We start from the raw sequence: 22,132 nt of genomic DNA, 5'->3' as shown, positions 1-22,132 counted from the left end.
TCTACTACAGCTGAAACACTAGAGCTGCAGACACTACCAGTGACTCTTCTGCTTTTTCGGTTTTCCACTTTAAATTGGTTCCACACTGCAGACAGATTTAAGCTATTTGTTAAAAATGTCTGAAAACGTGTCTGAAAACGTGTCTGAAAATGTGCGGCAGGATGCCGGTCATTTCTGTCCACATCACCTCCGGGACACTGCTATAAACAGAATGCAATAAAAGACTGAAATATCCTTAACAAAGGCCAGAATTGGACAACTGAATCGGATTTAAAACAGCCAAAACTAATCCATTAAAATATGCCTTGATCTTCTCCGGGTAGTCCCTAGTTCTCACACCAGGGGCCAAGCTGTGGGGGAAAGCTTCATCTTTCAAAAAGTTCCGCTTTGGACAAAGATAACCCAGGTCAGAGAGGCTAACTACTAGACGACCTTGATGAACTTGTGAGAGGGGCCAGGTGCAGCAGTGGCCCAACGCTTCAACCGCCGACTCAAAGGATAACATCTGGACCTGAGCCAAAGTGGTAGAGCGTTAGAGGAAGATCTGACTCAAGTCGGCAACTGTGTTTAATATCTGTATGTGTAAAGGCACTGACAGACAGACGGACAGACACATACACACAGTGAAGCTTTCTATAGTCTTTCCCCCAAAGACACCTGCAAACACTTAAGAACGTTCTCCACCCTGTTCCAAGCTTTCAGGCTGACAGATGAGTCCACCCCCACTCTCACTCTTACTCACCCCCCCAACCCATCTCCACTCTCTCTCTCTCTCTCTCTCTCTCTCTCTCTCTCTTCTCTGCTTTTTTTTTCTCTCCCCCTCTTTCCCAGCTGCTAAGGGGAGGGGGGGAGGTTGCGACTGAGACATGAAGCTGTTTGGCAATGTTGTTCTGGAGGTTATTCTGTGGGTGGGTGTTTGATGGACCTTTTTAGCAGCGCTCGAAGCCGTGAGAACAGTTAAAGGACGATAGGTAACGTGTTACCCTGTAACCGTGAAACCAGGGTGAAGTCACTGCCAGGACGGCCTCTGGCAAACAGAAAAAAAAAAAAACATATGAAAACAATCAAGGCATTCCAAGCTATTTAGAAAATACCTTTAGCCATGTCCTCAAAGAAAGCATCCGTGTCATTCGAGCTCCTTCTCTGGGCGAGCAAGTCTGAGGAAAGATAAACAGACCAGAGATAAACATGTTAACGTGCTGACACAGTTAAAGACTTCTTTTCTCATGCATGTTCTATGACACTGCTTAAACACAGTCATGCACAGTTTTTTCCCCTTATCTCAAAATGTAGCTGTTAATGTAGCTAACGATTACCAGAAGCTTATAACACGAATTATACTAGCATCACAGCATCACATAACAGTGCATGCATAAAATCTTAACTTAACTTGAATAAACTTAAGGATCTATTACAATTATTAGGTGATAATATATATGTACTACTTACAATTTATTTATGTATAATTACCAGTATGTAGGAATGTCTCACCTAATTATTAATTGACACTAGTTAAGTAATATTATTTGTTACATTTTTAAACTAATATCTCAATGTACACTAGACTCAATTAATTATTAGTTGAGGCATTACTTTCCATTTAGTAAAGTTTATTACTGTTGTAAGTACCGTCATTAGTGAATCTTCTTGTAAAATTGTACCATATTTTGGTTTCTTAATCTGCTTTTATTGAGACTCATTTTTTGACCAGTAATAAAAAACATAAAAAATTAACATCAGCATTAAATAAACACAACAGAAGGGTAAATATGTTCTATACATGCCACTTAAACTATCTTTATTTTAAACATATTTCAACACATATTCAGCACATATTTATAAAGATTTGATTGGTGACAGTGAAAACACAGTATCTATTAACAGCATTAGTTTATTACCCTCTACTCTAGGCTAAAGAGACAAATGTCTTTGTTAATCAACAGCCTCTTAATTCCATTTTCAGTTTTAATTTCTTATTTTAGGTATCCAATTTGCTAAGTAATATCAATATGTTCCAATAAAAAAACATTGATAGTTGATGCCAGGTATCAATGCAATACAATACAACAGAAACTATATGATTTATCACAATATCAGTATGTTGTCCCACTTCTTCCTCTACCAACTAGCATTGTGTTTAGCAATTTTACATGTTAGCTACAATGATTTCTTAGCTACATTAGCCTTTTAGCTTTAATGCCAAACTGAACAAGCAGACTGATTCTAGGCCCCAAATGCCTAACTGCATTCAAATTCTTTCTTATTTCAATAAAGACATTTCAAGAGTTCAAAAGTACCAAATATTTCCATCCACTGTTTCTCTTTAGAGCAGTGAACAGAAAGAAGACCACCGCTGAGAACAGAAACAGTAAAAAAGATAAGAAGAAAGTTTACTGTTTGCACAAACACACCCCACACACACCTTCACCTTTCACTCCTGCCCAAGGCAAGGCTAGGTGTGCAACAGACAGACACGTTCACCTTCACACTCTCAGTGCTGCCAGCCAGCATCAACAGCGTAAACAAGCACACTGTTCTGGACGCAGACAGCGGGACAGCAGAGTGCAGTGAGTGAACAGAGCCAGAGAGCAAAACTCCACTGGAGGCATTCTAACATCCTTCAAGCACGGAACACAATCAGCTCAGCCAACAAAAGGCGGCCTCTGTTCAACTGTAAAATGGTGGCCGGCAAGGAGACAGCCCTCAGTCATGCCTGCTTATGGTGGAAGTGTTCGCCTGAGCAAACCCCTGCTGGACCATGACATCAGCCAGAGGAACAAAAAGCTCTACAAAAAAAAAATCCTCCATACTGACTGTTCTGTTCTGTCCTGTCAATAGCACAAGCCCTCACAACTCCAGCAGCAACTTCCTGTGCAGAGAATGTGAAGCACACGCTGTTTAGCACAGAAAAGCTCAGATGCTCAGATACTCTACAGGAAGTGACCACTGCGCTAGCCATCTGAACGACTGTGAGCGGCTTCAAAGGCTTTTAAAAGTCTTTCCGTGCATGTATTTTCATTTTTCATTGACATTCTCAATGGCTAAAACGTGAGTATAAACACAGCTAGAGTATTACAGTTCAAATTCACAATGAGACGTGAAAGTGTGAACGGGTCTACGTGAGTTCATCTTTCCTCAGCTGTAAACATCTGGCCTGCTGTTTCATTTACAAACACCCTGCCAACACACACCCACACACACCCACACATGCACAGAAACAATGCAAGAGCAAGGAGACAAGCATTCATTCTGAAAAGGCTGCAAGATAGTAGGGCTTTAAGAGTCACATAAAAAAGTATATATATATATATATATATATATATATATATATATATATATATATATATATATATATATATATATATATATATATATATGTGTGTGACTCTTAAAGCTCTATTATCTTGCTGATTTTTCAGAATGAATCTGGAAAATAATAAGAGACCACTTAAAAATAATGAGTTTCTTTGATTTTACCAAGTTAAAAAGCTCTGCAATATAATCAAGAGAAAGATGGATGATCACAAGCCATCAAACCGAGCTGAACTGCTTGAATTTTTGCACCAGGAGTGGCATAAACAATACAGCAATTGGAGAAACTAGACAGTGATGGGTGATATGAGCTCAGATCAACAATATCAATATCTGATCAAGAATGATTAAATACGTTTTTTTTGCTCAGTTGACATTGTGTTTAAGACGTTGGGGGGGGGGGGGGGGGTTTACATACAATTTATTTTTACTAGAAAACTTGGTTAGTACAACAGTTGCAGGAAACGTTCAAGCTAACAGACACAATATCCAATCCCCATTTTTTTAAATCTCTGTTTAAACACAAAAGCATTGCTCTTTCCTCTGCAGACAACAGGAGTCTGCAGGCTGAAGGAGGAACAGTAAGGAGGCAGAGGAGAGGTCATCCCTGGAGTATTGCAAATCCATCAAACTTCCTATCCCAGGAAGACAGATTAAGTCAATCAAAGACATCAATGGCTCTCTTAACTAATCCTTTTCTCCTTGCTTGTTTACACCACTGTTGGCTAAAACTGTATGGGCTGCTGATTGAGCCATTGTGTTGCAAAGTAGCCGCCCCCCTTTGCTTTTTAACCAGCGCCCAACCTCTGGACTAATACTGGGAGAGCTAATTGAAAGTCAGGGGTTGTGACCTTTGGGACAGGGGGCCACCCAGCCCTACCCTGTGCCCCGGAGAGGAGATGGCCTGGTCCGGGGCTGAGCGTGAGGGGCTCGAGGTTGAGCTCGGGGCCAGAATCTCACGGAAAGTCCCGTCGGTCCTGCAGAGCGTCCACCGAATGAAGGGTTGGTGGGGGGCAGCTGTGTGAGTGGAAAAGCCTAGCAGCAGGGGGAAGAGGGGGGATTTGCATTCAGCCAAAGCAAGCTTTCATCCACCCCTTCCCCTCTAAAGCCAGCTCTGTCCTATCCAGTAAGGGTTAAGAGGGGGTGAGGTGGGGAGGACGGGACACGGTCTCTCAATGCTCCTTTCATCTGGAACTGGTGGAAAGGAATCAGGGGTGGAAATCTCGGACCTCAAAGCATTTTGATTTGATTACGATACATAAGGAAAGAGTTTGATGTTTCTCTAAAATACTTGAGTTTTACTACAATTAAAAAATCATATTTTTATTATATTTTTTTATATTCATATTTCTTTCTTAAATTTCCTGAGTTATGAGATGTGTTAGGAGAATGTTAATACAGAGTGGTCTGGTATGTTTGTATGATGTAATTGCTTTCTAGGTTTTGATAGTATTTAATAAATGAACAAGATTAAGCAAACAATATACTTAAAAACACAGAATTACACACAGCAGATTATTTAAAATCACCTGCTTTAAAAGTACTCTTCCACATGCTCTGTGAAATTAAACATTCTCAACAGAGAGGTCCCTATAACCCTCAATCCTCAAAACTTACAGACTGCTGCTTTAAAGAGTTTATGTTGTTTTTTTATGTTTACTAAAAATAATTATGCAACATAGCTAGTACGAACAAAAGTCTAGAATTCAGTGCATAATGTTGCTTTTGGAACATTGCTCAAAATTTCGAATTATAAAGACAGCAACAAGTAACACAATTTATTATTTGTAATAACTGTAAACAGCAAATTCTTTTATAAAACAATGTAGTTTTCTTAATACTAGGCCATGGATGCCAAGCAACTTATTAGTATTAATCCCATGAGCACATGAATACAGAGATCTCAATGCGTAAAGTCATGCATTTATACCAAGGTTGTGTTTTGGCAAGAACTTTTCGATACTATATGCATCACAATACAGGGGTTATGATATTTATCAATATTTTACAATATATTGGGATACTGTAAGCAAGGTGAAGTATTGCAATAATTTGCAACTCATTCCAATTTTAGATCATACAATATAATCATACAAACATGTTTATTAATATTACAAAGTATACTATTAATTAATCACTGTTTTTGTTACACAAATATTGCAATACTTAATGTAACTTTTTACACAACTAATGCATATACAGTATAACAACTGGAAACACAGCTCAGCCAGTCAGATTATCAAATCAGGTATTTTCTAAAAATCTATACAGTTAATTCGTTGCCTGCTTTACCTCAATGCATCAATACACTTTAACACCCCTAAGAGGTAAACAGGCAGCAGCGGCAATGAGAGAATGCAGGCCATGCATGAAGGAGCAGGACTCGGTGTTGGAGGGCCAGGCGGCCCATGCCGTGCCCTCGTAAAGCGAGGTCAAGCAGTGGAGAGGGGAGAGGGTCACGCAGGCCGAGGCTCAGGGTCAGAGACAGCGGAGAGAGAGATCTTATCCATCTTCATCGGGGGGAAAGCCCCTCAAGGCTCTTTAAACAGCAAAGAGCCCAGTATCAGTCCATCAAACAGCTAAGGTCAGTCTCCCATGTCATTTCAATCTTACTATTTCACTACAGCACACAAGCTATGTGTGTCGCAATACTGCAGCATACAATCCTCAGACTGGAAAAGACATTAAAATCTGACCCCATGCAATTTTTCACTAAAAGATATTTAGGGGGAATAATGCAATAACAAAGCCATCTGCTGGATCAGTCAAAACAACCCCAGCCTGAGCAGCGGGGTTACAAAGTGGCAACATGAATCTGCTATAATGCTCATGCACACACCTGGCCCACAGAGGGAGAACAGAGCTCTGCTGCTGAAGACTTTTGAGCTACAGCTTAAGCTATAGGACGTAACAGGATATTCAAATATAAAACCTCTCGACCGTAACCACCAGCTTTTTCTTTTTTTTTTCTTAACAGACAGTTCTATGCATTTAACAGAAGTGAAGTCAGATAAAAGGCTTAGAAAAGCATGCCAAAATAGGGCTACAGCATGCTCCCGTGGCCCACTGCTCTGGACTAATGGTTATTTTTAGAGAAGTGGGTTATTTGTCCCAGGAGGACCTACGGGACCTTCAGAGACCATGCCTCAGAAAAGGATGAGGAAGGGAAAAAAAGGAAGACTTCACATGGACCAATTTCAAAGCAGGTCAATCACAGAGGTGAAATGATTGTGAAATCAAATCACAAAGCAACTTTAAAAGAAGTCTGCTTCTCCAGCCAATCTCCAGTTTAATGGCTCTCTCGGCTAGAGGTCACAACCTGGAGAAGCAAACCTTAAAGGTAGAATGCTAAACGCTAGAACAAGAGCGCTAGAATGGAAGCTCATTAAAAACACCAGCCAACACTGCAGACAAGAGTGTAAAATAATCTTTGTATAAACATTATTTAAAGATAAATAATTTGATAAAACTTTATGTGAAGGGCACCTACATAGGGACTTTATAACATATGTATAAGCTTTGAATGACACATTTATAAAGCGGTGCTTTAACAAATCTATATATAGCTAATGCTATTACTCGTAACATGACTTGTAATGGAAAACTAGTATTGTATTGTCTGAACATGCATTTGTGTAGATTAGAATATCACATTTGAATTTAACTAACACTTCATTATAATGTCTCAACTCATTTTTATTTAACATTAGTTATACATTACTAAACATTTTAAAACCTTTAACATTTTAAAATAGTTCAAACATTCGTAATGATTAATGTCTTAACTAGTGTCAAGAAATTACTCCAAAATTTAAAGCATTTATTTGCAGAAAATGAGAAATGGCTGAAATAACAAAAACGATGCAGAGCTTTCAGACCTCAAATAAGTTCATATTCATAAAGTTTTAAGAGTTCAGAAATCAATATTTGGTGGAATAACTCTAGTTTTTATGCATCTTGGCATATTGTCCTCCACCAGTCTTACACACTGGATAACTTTTGGATATCTTTATGTCACTCCTGGGGCAAAAATTCAAACAGTTCCGCTTGGTTTGATGGATTGTGATCATCCATCTTCCTCTTGATTATATTTTACAATTGGGTAAAATCAAAGAAAGTCATAATTTTGTAAGTGGTCTCATTTTTTTCAGAGCTGTATGTTGACACATTTTGCTGGAAGTACTGTTAATTAATGTACCCTCATTGTTAAATGTTAGCTACATATATTCATATACATTAAATTTAATGAGTCAGGTACCTTTACCTTACATATCAGTTTTTTTAAGCATTTTGAGGGACTCAAACTAAAGTGGGGGAACATTTTTCACTCATAACACCTTAAGCCCACATTAAGCAGTACTGGCATCATCTATTCATAAAAAAATTAAGAATTGCTTTATAAAGGCATTATTCACTGCTTATGAATGTGTTATGATGATAAACCTTACTAATCATTCTTTATGTGAGTTATTTGACCAAACAGCTGGAGCTGAATCCTAAAAGAAGCAGCATATGAACACACTGATCAGCAGGACCACACACACAGAAGCTTGATTCATCTTTTATGTCCACTCACCCTTAAAAGGTGCTAAATACAGATCCCATTTCTTCTTTTAAAAGCATGCTATGACCAAAGCCCAGCAAGGGGTTAACTATGTAGAGAAAAAAACAGAGGGATAAACTTTCTCAAAGTGAGTTTTTCTAAATTGATGAGTTTGTGACAGAAAGACACCAACCAGTTCCCATTCCCACCTTCCCAAAATGAGCAAAACAGCTTTAGGACACTTTAATCCAAAAATGTGATCAAAAAGTGAAACATCTCGCTTGCTCTTTCCTTCATGTGGGGTTGGCAGTGCTCTCTCAGGGTTAGAGTTCTCACACAGGGTGGTACCTCCCACTGACAGGGTGAGGATCTCTACTCTCTTATTGCTACATGCAGCACGAGGTTAAAGCTACGCACTACAGCAGTAGCAGACTGTATGAATTCACGCATTACCAGCATTAACATAAATTACATACAGGCTTGTTAGTGATAAAGCCAAAACATCTACAATAATGTTAAGAAATCTAGCTTTTGAACAGTTTGGGAAAACTCATCATGCACATGTTGAAACACTGGCCAGGACTTAAAAGTGAGTTCTGATATTGGATGCCCAAAGAATGAGACATTCTATTTCTGTTAATCTATTGAGGTCATTTAACATTTAATATGAATAAGTTTCCTTCGGGATAAATAAAGTATCTATCTATCTATGTATCTATGTATCTATGTATCTATGTATCTATCCATCCATCCATCCATCCATCCATCCATCCATCCATCCATTTATCGATCCACAGTGCCATATGTGTAGTAGGAATACATAATAAGCACAATAGACACACCCTCTGAGATGCCCTATTACAATATTTGTTATAGTTTTACCCTATTCTGCACTACTAGTTTATTATCCACTGTTTACATCTTTACAAATGTGCACTGCTAAATTGTTATATAACTGCGTTCTTGTTATAGATCTATCTATCTGTCTGTCTGTCTAAAAAATCCAAGCAACTCTTGGAGAATTCAGTTCCACATTTATTGCAGGAAGACCCACGCACATTTCCCAGAGGTCAGTGCAGCATTCTTTACCTTTAATGGGACATGGCAAAAGTCACAGGACACAATAATAGTTCCTATTCTATGAAATACACAGTAAAAAAAAACATCAAAAGGGAATACACCCCTCAAATTTTTGTTAATGTGTGTATTTTTTATATACTACTACTACTTTTATATATATTACTTTTTATGTCTTTTCATGGGACAACGCTGGAGACAACACACTTCAATACAATGTAAAGTAGTCCGTGTGCAGCTTGTATAACAGTATACATTTTCTGTGCCCTCAAAATAACTCAAACCACAGCCAATATCGTCTAAATTGAAAATCTGGTACATCCCAAATTGTGCCCGATTATCCATTATCCCTCCCTGGTGTCATGTGACTGAGACCTTGTTAGTGTTATAAGTTCTCAAGTGCGATAATTTGATGTTTTGCATACAGTTATCTTATACTGGCTACTGGATATTCAACATGGCACTTCAAGGCAAGAAGATGGCAGAATAGCTGCTGACCACAAAGGTGGCCCAGGCTATAAGAAGACTTCTATCATCCTTAAACCTGAGATACAGCACAATTGCTAAGGTCATAGAGCAGTTTCGCAGGACGGATTCCACTCAGAGCCGTCCTCCCCAGGGTCTTCCAAAGAAGCTGAGTCCAGGTTTCCAGCGTAATATCTAGAGGTTGGCTTTAAAAAATAGATGCATGAGCATGGGAGTTCAACCTGCAGTGCTTAAATCATATGTCACACACTGCATCAACTCCGTCTGCAAAGCACTGTCCTAGAAGTAAGCTCCTTCTGAAGCTGATGCTCAAGAAAGCCTGCAAACAATTTGCCGAAGGTAAGCAGTCCAAGAGCATGAATTTCTGTAACCATGTCCTGCAGTCTAACGAGATTAAGATAAACTTGTTTGGCTCAGATGGTGTCCAGCATGTGTAAGGCATACCAAAACAACTGTACCTTGCTTACAGTGAAGCATGGTGGTGTTAGCATCATGGTCTGGGGCTGCATGAGTGCTTCCGACACTGGGGAGCTGAATTTCAAGTACTGTGACATTTTAGAGCAGAACATGATTGCCTTTTCTTGGACACTGAGCCGCAATGCAGTTTTCCAACATGATAACAACCCCAAACAAAACACCTCCAAGAAGACATCTGCCACGCAGAGAAAGTTAAAGATGAACGGGATGGATTGGACAGGTATGTCCAATGGCGTTGTGTTGAGTTATTTTAAGGCCACAGAAAAGTTAACACTGTTATATAAACTGTACACTGACTTCTTGACGTTGTATCAAAGTGTCATATCTTCAGTGTTGTCCCATTAAAGGATAATAAAATATTTCCAAAAATACAAGGGGAATAACAGTCAGACCATTATAATGATTAGCTTTAGAATTATCCATGCTGCTCCAATTCATAACATTCAATATAGGCTTCCTGTAGTAAGTGTAACCCAGGTATGAAGGGGTAAGGTCCCTTTGGGAGTGTGGGAGTGTGTAAGTGTGTGTGTGTGTGTGAGCTGTAACGAGTGAAGAAAAGGGAGAGGGGCATAGAGCACCCATGGGCATACTGCCCAGCATCTCAGCCATCTGTGAACACGACTGCATCTGTCTGAGGGGCTGTAATTACCAGGTCTGGAGAGGAGAGGGAGAAGCGCAGATCAGAGATTAATACTCATCACAGTGGAATACGCAATGCAAAGCTACATGCTCTGACTCGGGAATACACTTCTACTGTGCAGCGATTAGTGAGGAAACCGCACTGAGCATTCACAGTTAGAACTGTACTGCAGCCATTACTAATCTTGGAACAATACCTTTAAGAAAAGAAGCAGTGAACCTGAAGAGCCAGGTACACTCTGGCAGGTGCCAGCACAGTCCTCAGAACAGAATCGCTCACGGTCAGACAGACACTCGCCTCTAAATTTAGTGCAGGGGGATCGTCTGTAGCCTTAGGAATGTGTGTCTTCTTGTAAATGCATGAACAGACAAGAGCGCCAGCCAAAGTATGGAGAGAAACAACGCTGCTCATCATTCACAGTGCAAGTTAAGTGTGGACATTCCTTTTCAAGCATTAAAAGTGGAAAATTACAACCTTAAGAAGTGTTCCTTATATTTACTCTGACTTTTATTTCATTGCAGACAGTATGAACTTAAGATATTTCATATTTTTTTTCCATTCCTGCATTTTAGACCTGCAACACGTTCCAAAAAACATAAACGCTGGGACGGGCGAGATTTAGAGCAAGTTATAAGTAAAGACAATAATTAATGACTTAATGGTGTAAAACAAGCAGTGTCAACAAATGATTTTACAACTGATGATTTGGTGCAAAAGCTATATCAATGAAAGACATATTCAGAAGCTTTAATGTCTTTGAGCAGCAAAGATAGGCTGATAATTTCTAGTTTTTAAAAAAATGTATGAGATAATTATTTAAATGATTAAAAACAATCTCTCTCAAAGTAAGAGTGGAATAGATTTTCATATTTCTCCATCTACAGAGAACTCAATCATTAAACAATTTAAAACATCATGTGGTATTTCAGTGTGTGTACAGGCCACGAACAAGAACAAGCCTAAGTTGAACACCTGTGATCTTCGATCCTTCACATGGCACTGCATCATTTAACAAGAACCACCTGGGCAAGGGACTTTGGCAACCTTTTGAGAAACAGACTTACAATGCAGTTACATTCACAAATGCCACCTAAATTTTACTAAGCCAAACAAAAGCCTTATGTTAATCATGTACAGAAATTAAGTTGCCTTATCTGGACTCCAGTAGTATTCCAGGTCAGTATTCCAGACCTTTTTTGGAAGAACTGGGTCCACTGTGCTTCTAACCAAATACAATAAGAACAAACCAGCAAAAAGTACAAAAGCCAGAGTGATTTTTGTACTTGTGATTGTAGCATTAATGCAGAAAAGTACATGGAGCTCCTAAAGCAACATATGCTACATTTAAGACTCACCAAAGATGTACATTTTTTTTTTTTCAACAGGACAATGCAAAACAACATGCTTCACACTTATTACATCAGCCTTGGGACTAAACCATCTTTAAGTGCTATGAGAAAAAAACGGCAATACTAGAAATTGGTAAATGTTTTATGTGTTGCAGGGTTGGAATATTGAAATAGATGTTAAGTAATACATTAAATGAAGTTGAGCAGACAAAACATAACATATCTTGCGTTCATACTGTCCGCTGTGAAATGAATATCAAATTTAAATGTAACCAAAATAGCATTTTCCATACTGTTCCAACCTGGGGTTGTACATTTGCAATGCAGAAAAAAAAACAAGAAAAACACGCAAAAAGAACAGAGCAAGCCATTGATTATAAGGAAGAATGCACTACATCAGACTCATTAGACTCATTAAAGTCCCCCGATCTCAATCAGTCGATGACTGAATCATCAACAGCCAATAATTTAATACCAGCTCTCATAAGGAGCCAAATGCAATTATGAGCCAGACGCTGTACTGTATGAACTGTGGGTAGGAGCAAATGGCTCCAGCACTCAAAATCTATTTAACTGTCCAAGATTAAATCCCACTGATATCCATCAAAATGCTCTGTTAATCTAACTGAGTGTCTTCAAATGGTGGGGGGCTAAATGCAGAGGCAGTTACTGGCCATTAATATTCAGTAGAAGAAGATCATGAATAATGTAAATGTTGATTATAGAGACAAACCATACAAAGACATTGGAGAGAAACAGAAAATGGCAGGAAGTTGTTTCTCACTGGACAGACAGGTGGAGTGGAGACGTGTCTGGCAGAGAGACAGAGGTGATCTGATTTACTGCACGGCCGGTATTAAAGTTTCCTGGATCAGAATCAGGATCCGAAACCACACTTAAGACTGAGATGCTCTTTTGAACAACAACCAAACTTCCTGTTTACTGAAGGGAACTAAGAACTTAACATGTTCTCTGATATTTCATTAGCAGCACTCGTCCAAACACAGAGCTGCGTCCAAACTAAGACAGTGACTGTAGTGGTGGGGCTTGGCTGGGGTCCTGTGCTCCTCAGGCACTGCTGGAGAACTGGGCACGTGTGACAGCACTGATGGATTCAATATGCTGCTCTGAATTGTGGGGAATTAAACCAGAGCCAGGGCTTTGATAGGGTGCCACAGCCTGTTCCACACAACGAGGAGAGGGGGAGTGTGTGTGTGAGAGAAGGATAGAGACAGAGGGAGAGAGAAGGAGATAATAGAGATAATGTGTGTTAGAGAGACTGTGAAAAGGCAGAGAGAATGTGCATGTACGAGAGAGGGCATACAAGTCTGTATGCTGTTAAAGAGAAGAAAGATATGTATAGAGAGGGATATGAAAATATAATAATGAGAATGGAGAGTGGGAAAAAAGAAGAAAGCATGAGAATGAGAACTAGTAATGTGAAGACAGTGAGAGAGAGTGAGTGAGAGAGTATGTTTGAGAGTGAGAGAAATGCAGAAATGTTAGAGAAAGGGAAAGCATAATTGTGAGAAGAGAGAAGAGAGAAAAAAAGGAGAGAGATAGCAGAGAGAAAGCAAGAGATAAAAAGAGGTTGAGAAAGAGAGGGCAATAGTGGGAGAAAGTGGTAAAGAGAGAGAAAGAGAGCAAAAAAAGAAACGCATGAAAAAACAATGTCTGCATGAGCAAGAGAGCATGAGAAAAAAAAAACAAAGCATGAGAGGAAAAGGAGAGAGAGAGAAAAAGAGAGAGATAGCAGAGACAAAAGCGAAAGAGAGAGAAAGAGGCTGGCGGGAAGAGTGAGAGTGACAGAAACAAAGACAGCATGAGCAAAAAAAAAAGAAAGAGAATATGAAAATGAAATCGAAATGAAAGGGAGAGCCAAAAGAAAGTGAGAGAGAGAGAGAGATGAGAAGTGAGAAAACAAGAGATAGAGAAACAGAGAGAGCCTGAGTGACAGACCTATATGAAAGAGAGAAAGTGTCAAAGAGAGAGAGAAACAAAGCATGAGAAAGGATAGAGAATAAGAAACAGGAGCGTGAGCAGAGTGAGCAAAATGAGAGAGAAAGAAAGAGAGAGAGAGAAAAAAGTGAGAAAGAGGGACAGGCTGAAGGAATGAATGAGAGAGTAGTTGAGGGAGAGAAAGAGAGAGAAAATGATATAGCACAAGCCAAAGAAAGACAATATATAAGAGTGAAAGTGTGCATGAGAAAGAGCATGAGGGAGAAATACAGCAGAATCAGGAGAGTTAACAGAGTGAGTACAGTGAGGAAACTGGGATTGAGACAGAAGGATAGTCGATATAAAGTGAGAGAGAGAGAGAGAGAGAGAGAGAGAGAGAGAGAGAAAGAGAAAGAGAGAGGGGTAGAGAGAGAGCTGGATGGAGGAATTTTAGCTGGCAGGGAGAGCAGCTCTGATAGAAAGCAGATGGGCTGAGAGAGAGAGAGAGAGAGAATGAGAGAAACAGGGCTGTTCAGGACAAAGACAAACACAGCAGAGCTTTAACTGAGAGACGCCTCACTCCTTAAAGCCACAAACACACATCTCTCTCTCTCTCTCTCTCTCTCTCTCTCTCTCTCTCTCTCTCTCACACACACTCAACACGATTACCCTAAAACCTAAAGTCTGAGAGAAAAGAGAAATAAACCAATTACAGCTGCATCATGCAGCACACAACCAATCCCCCTCAACCACGTTTAGCCAACACTGAGGGTCAACAGCGATTTACACAGAGGATCATCCTCCTGCTATAAATCAGCAGGATAAGCGCGATTGTTCACATTGTGATTGAGGCTGAGCTGAACGCTGGCTGAAAAACACCTTTTGTAAACACATCCTATAGTCAGTGTAACTCAATTGTATTCACAACTGTACAAGCACTGCGTACGCCTTTTATAACTGATATTATCCTACATAAGCATTTATGGAATTATTAATCCAATGTGTCATTTGTCATGAGGGAAGTTTTGATTCCAAATTTGAGGCCAATTGTCTTAAGACAGTTTCAATTGACTTATGGCCTTGAATGATTATGTGGGTTTTTGTCTTTTGCCATTAAAAGCTATGCTCATGTAGAGATTATTAGTGGTATTATTTTTATATATTTATATATAAATGCTTGTGCTTATGTACCCGTTATGCAGACTTATGTTTGCATATATGTTATGAAGTTTTATGGTTATGTAGGTATTATGCCTTAGTCTTATGTAGGTGTTCTATACCCTTACGGTTTTATAGGGGATATACATTCTTATGTAGATGTTTTGCAGCCTCAAACTTGTGCTAATGTAGGTGTCACACTGCTTTATGTTATTTAGATGTATGCATGTTATGTTGGTGCTATGTAGCCTTACGGATGTATAGCCTTGTTATTATTATTATGCATGTGTCATGTTAAGTTGCCATAATCTGGGCTCCAAGTGATCCAGCAGGCTAAGTGTTCCCACTATGATCAGAAGATCGCCTGTTCGAATCCTGTTCATGTAGCTTGCCATCGGCTACCGGAACGCTGAGAGAACACATCAAAGGGTAATGTACGCAGCACAAGGCATCAGTGATCAGATGTATTGCAACGAGTTGCTGCTCTTTCCTCCGAGCGCGCTGGTTTCTCGGCAATGGGTTGGGTAATTGGCCGTGTAAATTAGAGTGAAAACAGGAGAGAAAAAAAATTAGAAGGAAAAAATACACTTATTAATCTTATTTCAGTGTTACGTAGCCTTACCATACAGTAAAGTGACCCTATTTTTTATTTAGTTTTGTGTTAAACCATGTTTGCATTATGCACTGCCAGCACTAAAATACCCCGTACTTTAGCCTGCACTGGAGTAAATGTGAATTTGTGGTGGATCTGCGGACTCAGAGAAGACGCCAAAGACATATTGGTCAATAACAGACTGAGAAAGTAAGGCTGCCATTATTTAATTTCTATATTTCAACAATTTTCCCTTCAGTAACTCAGCCCCGAGTTTAGTGGTAAAAAGCCCACATTGCGCAGTTATGGAGCATGACGCACATCTGTCAGCATATGCAGACAGGAGGACTCTATTCTTCAAAACACTTCAAACACAGCTCGGGGTACAACCTCCCCAACCCTGGGCCGCCTGAAACAGGAGAGCTTCCATTAAAGCCCTGCTCGTCCACCTGTGAAAGCAGAGCCAGGCCCTTCTGCTGCACGGCTTTAGCGGCCCGTCTGCCTCCGCACATCAAAGCTCACCACTCTGGGGATGATTCTTCCATATCTCTGGACCGGGTGGTGGAGGAAGACTCGGGGTGAAGAGGTGAAGGCTATCTGAGCTGCCGGACACGCTCCGAGACCCGGTTCAGTTTCAGGAGACGTTCCTCAACCCCTCCTCCTCTCCATATGTCCATCTGTGTAGCGGCCTTATCTCCGCACACAATCTCAGACTCAACAAAGTGATAGACACACAGCTATGCTGTATATAATACAGTAATACAGTGCACCAAACACATCCCATCCTCCAGAAGTGCTGAAGTGATGAACTAGATTCTCATTTTAGAGAATATTTTGGGTGATCTACACCACTGTGAAGACACGTGTAGACGTACGTGTGCTGTGATGCAGAAAATGTGTTCACGGGTTCACAGATCAGTATGGTTTACAGAGGACATGATGGACGCATCTCCAAATGCTGATTGACAGCCAGGCAGCACTGGAGGAAGGACAAGACCCAAATAATATTTGACCCCAAACAAAACTAGCACAAAATCAAAACAGCAGTTTGAGTTAGCAAAAGAGGTTCAAAAATTGCAGACATTTATATGAGCCACGCTCAAAATGTTAAAAAAAGAGGTACACTGGCATCTCCAAATTTGCTACAACACTGAAAAGCATCAATATTTAATATAATTTTGGATGCCACTGGAGTTAAAAAACAGGGTTATTTCACCAAATATTGATTTCTAAACTCCTAAAATATTTATGAATATGAACTTGTTTTCTGTGCATTATCTCAGGTCTGAAAGCTCTGCATCTTTTTTAATATTTCAGTTAATCACAGTTTCTATGCATCTTGGCATGTTCTTCTCCACCAGTCTTACACACTGCTTTTGGATAACTCTATGTCACTCCTGGTTCAAAAATTCAAGCAGTTCAGCTCGGTTTGATGGCTTGTGATCATCAATCTTCCTCTTGATTATATTCCAGAGGTTTTATATATATATATATATATATATATATATATATATATATATATATATATATATATATAAGCAAAACAAACCACTAACAGACAGCACAAAACAGCCAAAGATATTGGCATGATTGAATAATTTGTTTTTCAAAGAATAACATGTTTTAGTGTCAATAGCATCATCTGGTATCGAACACTATAAAACTCGTGGCATGATAAAAAAACCGCATGGCAGTGATTAAAAAAAAAATGATAATGTAAAATATATTTACTGCCACTATAACATAATTCAACACAAACATGTTGCATATTTTATTATTTACAGCTCTTGCTGTACATTTTTTATTAGTTTTAACAACAATGACACTTTTGAAACTAACTGCATGTATTTGCAGCAAAAAAATGAGCACTCTTTCTGTTCTAAGCACCCATATGCTTATCCACGCTGCCACGCTGCTGATAGTAAAAGTTACAGTGACGGCTCCAGATGGCACACGCAGTCTCACTCTAAGCAGACAATACTGAGATGCAAGAGTTTGACAGAGTTATAACACTGGAAACTAACTAACTGCAGCAAATGAGGATACGCAGATTTATCAAATAACAGTAAAACACAAGTGACAGAATATGGTTCTACGATTTCCCTGCTTGCGCTTAAGTCGTTAAGCTATTTGGAGCGTCTAGGCCAGTTGGTGCAACTGCTAACAGCCTCAGAGGTCTCAGAAGTCTCAGAGGACTGTGCTTTGTAACTTCAAACGCGCTGAATTCCTAAAAGACACAATAAAATGATATGTGTGCTCTGGAAGAGCCTTTAGCGTGCCTGATGCTTGAGTTTGCAGGCTCTCACCAGGAGACTCGTGCAGCTGTTCAGATATAGATGCAGTGGTGCAGCTGGGCAGGCTGACATCAGCTTCTCATGGATCCTCATCTTACAGCAGATGACCACACAGGGGCCATTAATATCATCGCAGCTGAAAACAGCCCACACAGCTACCAGCTAAATGGCAATGCTACAAAATAATGAATAGAGTATAAATGAATACATGACATACAGTGCAATAAATAATCAATTCTTGTTTAGGGTTGAAAAAGACTGAATATTGTTCAATGATACACCTGTTTGTTAAAATCTCAATTTGGCCAATTCTTTAAATGCTGCCATGAATATAAGAGTACATTTTCACTGAACCTGACCTGGCTTACCTCACAAAATCCACAATCCACAAATGAACACATCATTATTGTTTCCTCTAGAGCCAATAGCCTTTGGATTTAAATGGTTAGTTTGTTGTGTGGGAACGAAGTTTTGTTATTAGAAAGAACAAGATATGGAAGGAAGGATAAAAGGTTAAAGGAAGGACAGATGGAAGGACGGAAGGAACAACAGAAGACAGGATGTGAGGATGGAAATAAGAAAAGAAGGAAGTATGGATGGAAAGAAGGAAGGACATAAAGATGGTAGGATTGGTAATGATAGAAGGCCTTTGGATTGACATGGTTGGTTGGTTGGTTGGTTGGGTGGGTATGTATGTGGGTAGTAGGAAGAGGGAATGGAAGGAAGAAAGGACGGAAGGATGGAAAAATGGCTCTTTTGTGGCCAATGGTCTTTAGATTGACATGGCTGGTTGGTTGGTTGGTTGGGTATGCAGGTTCTTTAGTAGGGAGGATGGAAGGAAGTATGGAAGGAAAAAGGAAAAGATGGAAAGAAAGGGCACAGGGAAGAAGACCAGTCGGCCAGATAATCGCATGCATAGGTATGAGTTTAATACACATTCTATATTACAACCTTGGACTCACATGCTGCTTTAAGAACCTCCACCCTTTCCAGAAGACTGTAGATAGTGTCTGTAGGTATTTGTGCACGGTCGCGAGCAGTGAACGCTGCACTTTCACTATTCAGTGTGAAACAGTTTAGCATGGAGCAGCAGCAGAGCCAGCATCTGTTCATAGCTATTGTAATTATCAGGGTAATATATTAGGTCATCTCTGCACCTGAACAACTGTTAAGCTCAATTAAAAAGGACTATTTTGATAGTTGGGTCAAATCAAGACTTGATCATGTTTACAGAAGCGAACCACTACATAGTTTGTTTGGAACCAGGCTGAGAGCACCACCTTTTGCTGGTCTTGGTCCAATTGTTTAGGTCAGAACCGGAATGCGATTACTGATCTCATACCTGCTTAAACAAACTGAACCAAGCGTGCAAACGAGTCAGGGTCCGTTTTAACTGAACCAAGTAGTGCTGGATAGTGAACCCTCTCTCTACACACATTTCATAAGATTATAGGACTTTTAAAGCTGACTAGTCTGGAGTGTGAAAAGTTTTACGTTATAGAAACATTTTATGCCAAAGTTGCCCATTGGGTAGATCTGGCCATGTACCAAGTTAGTAGATTTATGTGTGAAACTACTGAAACATACTTCTGCCTCTAATTTTACTACAATTCTACAAGGTGAAGCCACAAGGCAGGAGTACTTAATAAAGTTGACAGTGTTTAAAAACTCCAGCAGCACTGCTGTGTCTAATGCAATAATACCAGAATAACAAAAACTACTGGTGTACTCACTCAAAGTCCAAACCAGAGTCTGCACCAAGGTTCATGTGTTTGGTCCATTAATTTAGGTTTGACACTTCAGCAGTTTTGGGGCAAACTAAATAACTTTACTACATCCTGCAATCCTACTACTTACTACAATGTTCTACTTTGTCGACATATGTTTTCACAATAATGTTTGCACATGATGTAGTCTGTATTGTACTGTTTGTTCCATGTTGCACCATGATCCTGGAGGAACAGAACAATAAATTCCTCTTTACTAAAGAGCTAAGATCCGTTCAGTGGCTGTTGAGAAAGCACACTGTGTGTGTTTGAACCTCATAAAAACACATTTAGTCAAATAAATGTGTTGTTATATTACATCCGCTAAGCTCGCAATTAGAGATGCATTCCTCAGACGCTTATGCGCTCATTGCCCAACAGCTGTCACTGAACAGCATTCACAACTTTTACAGGCCTTCTGAAGAGTCTGGAGTGGCCCGCTAGCTACACTTACTCAAGGTCATGCTATGGCCAGAGTGTTGCTGCTGGCCTGAAAGCCTTAAGTGTAGTGTGAAATCACTCCGCAGCATGTGGAGCTCAGACTGAGGGGAAAGCGCAATAGAGCGTAACAATAAACAAGAACTTGGCCCGCCATGTCTCCGTCAATCACCTGCGGACAGTGACTCATCCAGCTGCTACAGAGACTGACGCTTCAGCCACATTACACATGACACATAAATACATAAACACACATACACACACACACACACACACACACACACACACTTCTTTCAGGGCACGGTCTTCTTCCCATTCTGTCAAAACAAACAGTTAAGGAGTTAACGATTTGTGCAGCCGACAGTTCTAGACCATGATAGAGACAGAATGACAAACACACTTTAGTTTATACTCTTTTCTTCCTCTGCACTGGTTCTACAGTGTGGTACTCACCAACCACTAAACAGCACTGAGGGACTCATTCCTATTCTTGCTTCTTTCTTCGCTTGTTTTAGGTTCATTTCTAGGTTAATTAGTTGACTGTCTGCTTATATAGCCCAAGACAATAGGGACAATAGGCAATAGGGACCAGAATCTAGCACAGTTTAAAGCAAACATTTGTAAATGTTGGGGATTTGGGCGTTTAGTGACTTCTCTGGTGAGAATGTGTAATTGCACTGAAGATGTGGAAGAGTACTTTTAATGCAGGTTTGAATGCAGTGTAATATTCTGATTATATTCTGATTTTGAGTATTTAGCCTAGTTCATTTTGTTCATTTATAAAATAGAGTCGAAATGTAGGTAGTAATTACATCCAACAAATCTACCAGATTTTTTGCATTGGTATTTTGTATATTATGACAGTTTACTTAAAATGTATTTTAATATTACAAAAAAACCCCTGCAAAATACTGGCATCTAGTTAAAATGTATTTTTAATTTTTTGTCTCTCTACTAACACTTACTCTGCAAACTCTGTTTTAATGAAAAGACTGAACACCCAAGAACATTCGACCTAAACTACATCAATATTTATTAAAATATGAGATTTATGACAAAGCAACACATACTAATAAACATAATGTACTAGTGCATCTAAAAAAACAGAAAATTATTGAAAAATTGCTTTATTTCAGAAATTATTTTTAAAATATGTGAAACTCATATATCATATAGATGTATTAAACACAGAGTGATCTTATTTAAGCAATTGTTTCTTTTATTGTTGATGATTATGGCTTACAGCCAATGAAAATCCAAAAATCAGTGTCTCAGAAAATGTGAATATTCAATAAGACTAATTGGTACTTGGCAGTGTGGGCAGTGTGCCAAACCCTGCTGGAAAATGAAATCTGCATCTACATAGAAGTTGTCAGCAAAGGGAAGCATGAAGTGCTGTAAGATTTTCTAGAAAAACACTGCACTGATTTTGGACAGTGGATCAACACCAGCAGATGACATGCTCTCCATGATATTCTATTTTTTTGAGATTCACCAATATTGCCCAGCTGTCAAATTAAACAACAATACAGACAATAAACAATGAATGATCTGTAATATTATATAAGTTATTGTACAAGTTAATAAAAGTAGGAATAGAGAATAAAGTAGGGAGCAAAACTAAAGACAGGTCTGCTCAACTTGACCATTTTACATTCTGCTCATCCTTTTAGTAAAACACATTTTAAGTCATCTAATTTAAAAAGAGGCTAAACTTAACGCAACCTAAGTGTATCATCTCTATCAACTGGTAGTGATATGTGCGGCTAAAAAATCTGCACATTTTTACATTCATTTTGTTACTATTTATTTTGGGTGGTTTAATTAGAACAGTACACATTTGCAGCATCTGTGGGAAGCTTCTTCACATGAATGAATGATTTGGTAGAGCAGCCATGCTGGTCAGGTCAACCCTGCCAAATGGTGCTGCAGTCCTTAAAGAAACATTCTGCTAAAATACTGCATATAATTAAATACACATTCTGAATACACAATTTAGAAACGTCCTTTGTGATGCTTACAGTCTGCGGACAGAATTGTCTTCTCTAATGATTCTTATGTT

General features: G+C 39.3%; 1 protein-coding gene across 6 annotated transcripts in view; it reads right to left on the bottom strand.

Moving 5' to 3' along the window:
- The window catches only part of kiaa0586 (KIAA0586 ortholog), a 159,531-nt gene that overhangs the window by 10,281 nt on the left and 127,118 nt on the right, over positions 1–22,132 (bottom strand). For all 6 annotated transcript variants that reach the window (XM_007251920.4, XM_022672971.2, XM_007251921.4 and 3 more), the window contains one exon: positions 1,095–1,157. In XM_007251920.4, coding sequence (XP_007251982.3) covers positions 1,095–1,157 — 63 coding nt within the window. The remainder of the gene's footprint in view (positions 1–1,094; positions 1,158–22,132) is intronic.

This window comes from Astyanax mexicanus, chromosome 14, assembly GCF_023375975.1.
Source record: "Astyanax mexicanus isolate ESR-SI-001 chromosome 14, AstMex3_surface, whole genome shotgun sequence".
Classification (NCBI taxonomy): domain Eukaryota; kingdom Metazoa; phylum Chordata; class Actinopteri; order Characiformes; family Acestrorhamphidae; genus Astyanax; species Astyanax mexicanus.
Note: the sequence above shows the minus strand (reverse complement) of the source record. Positions and strands in the feature narration are given on the sequence as shown.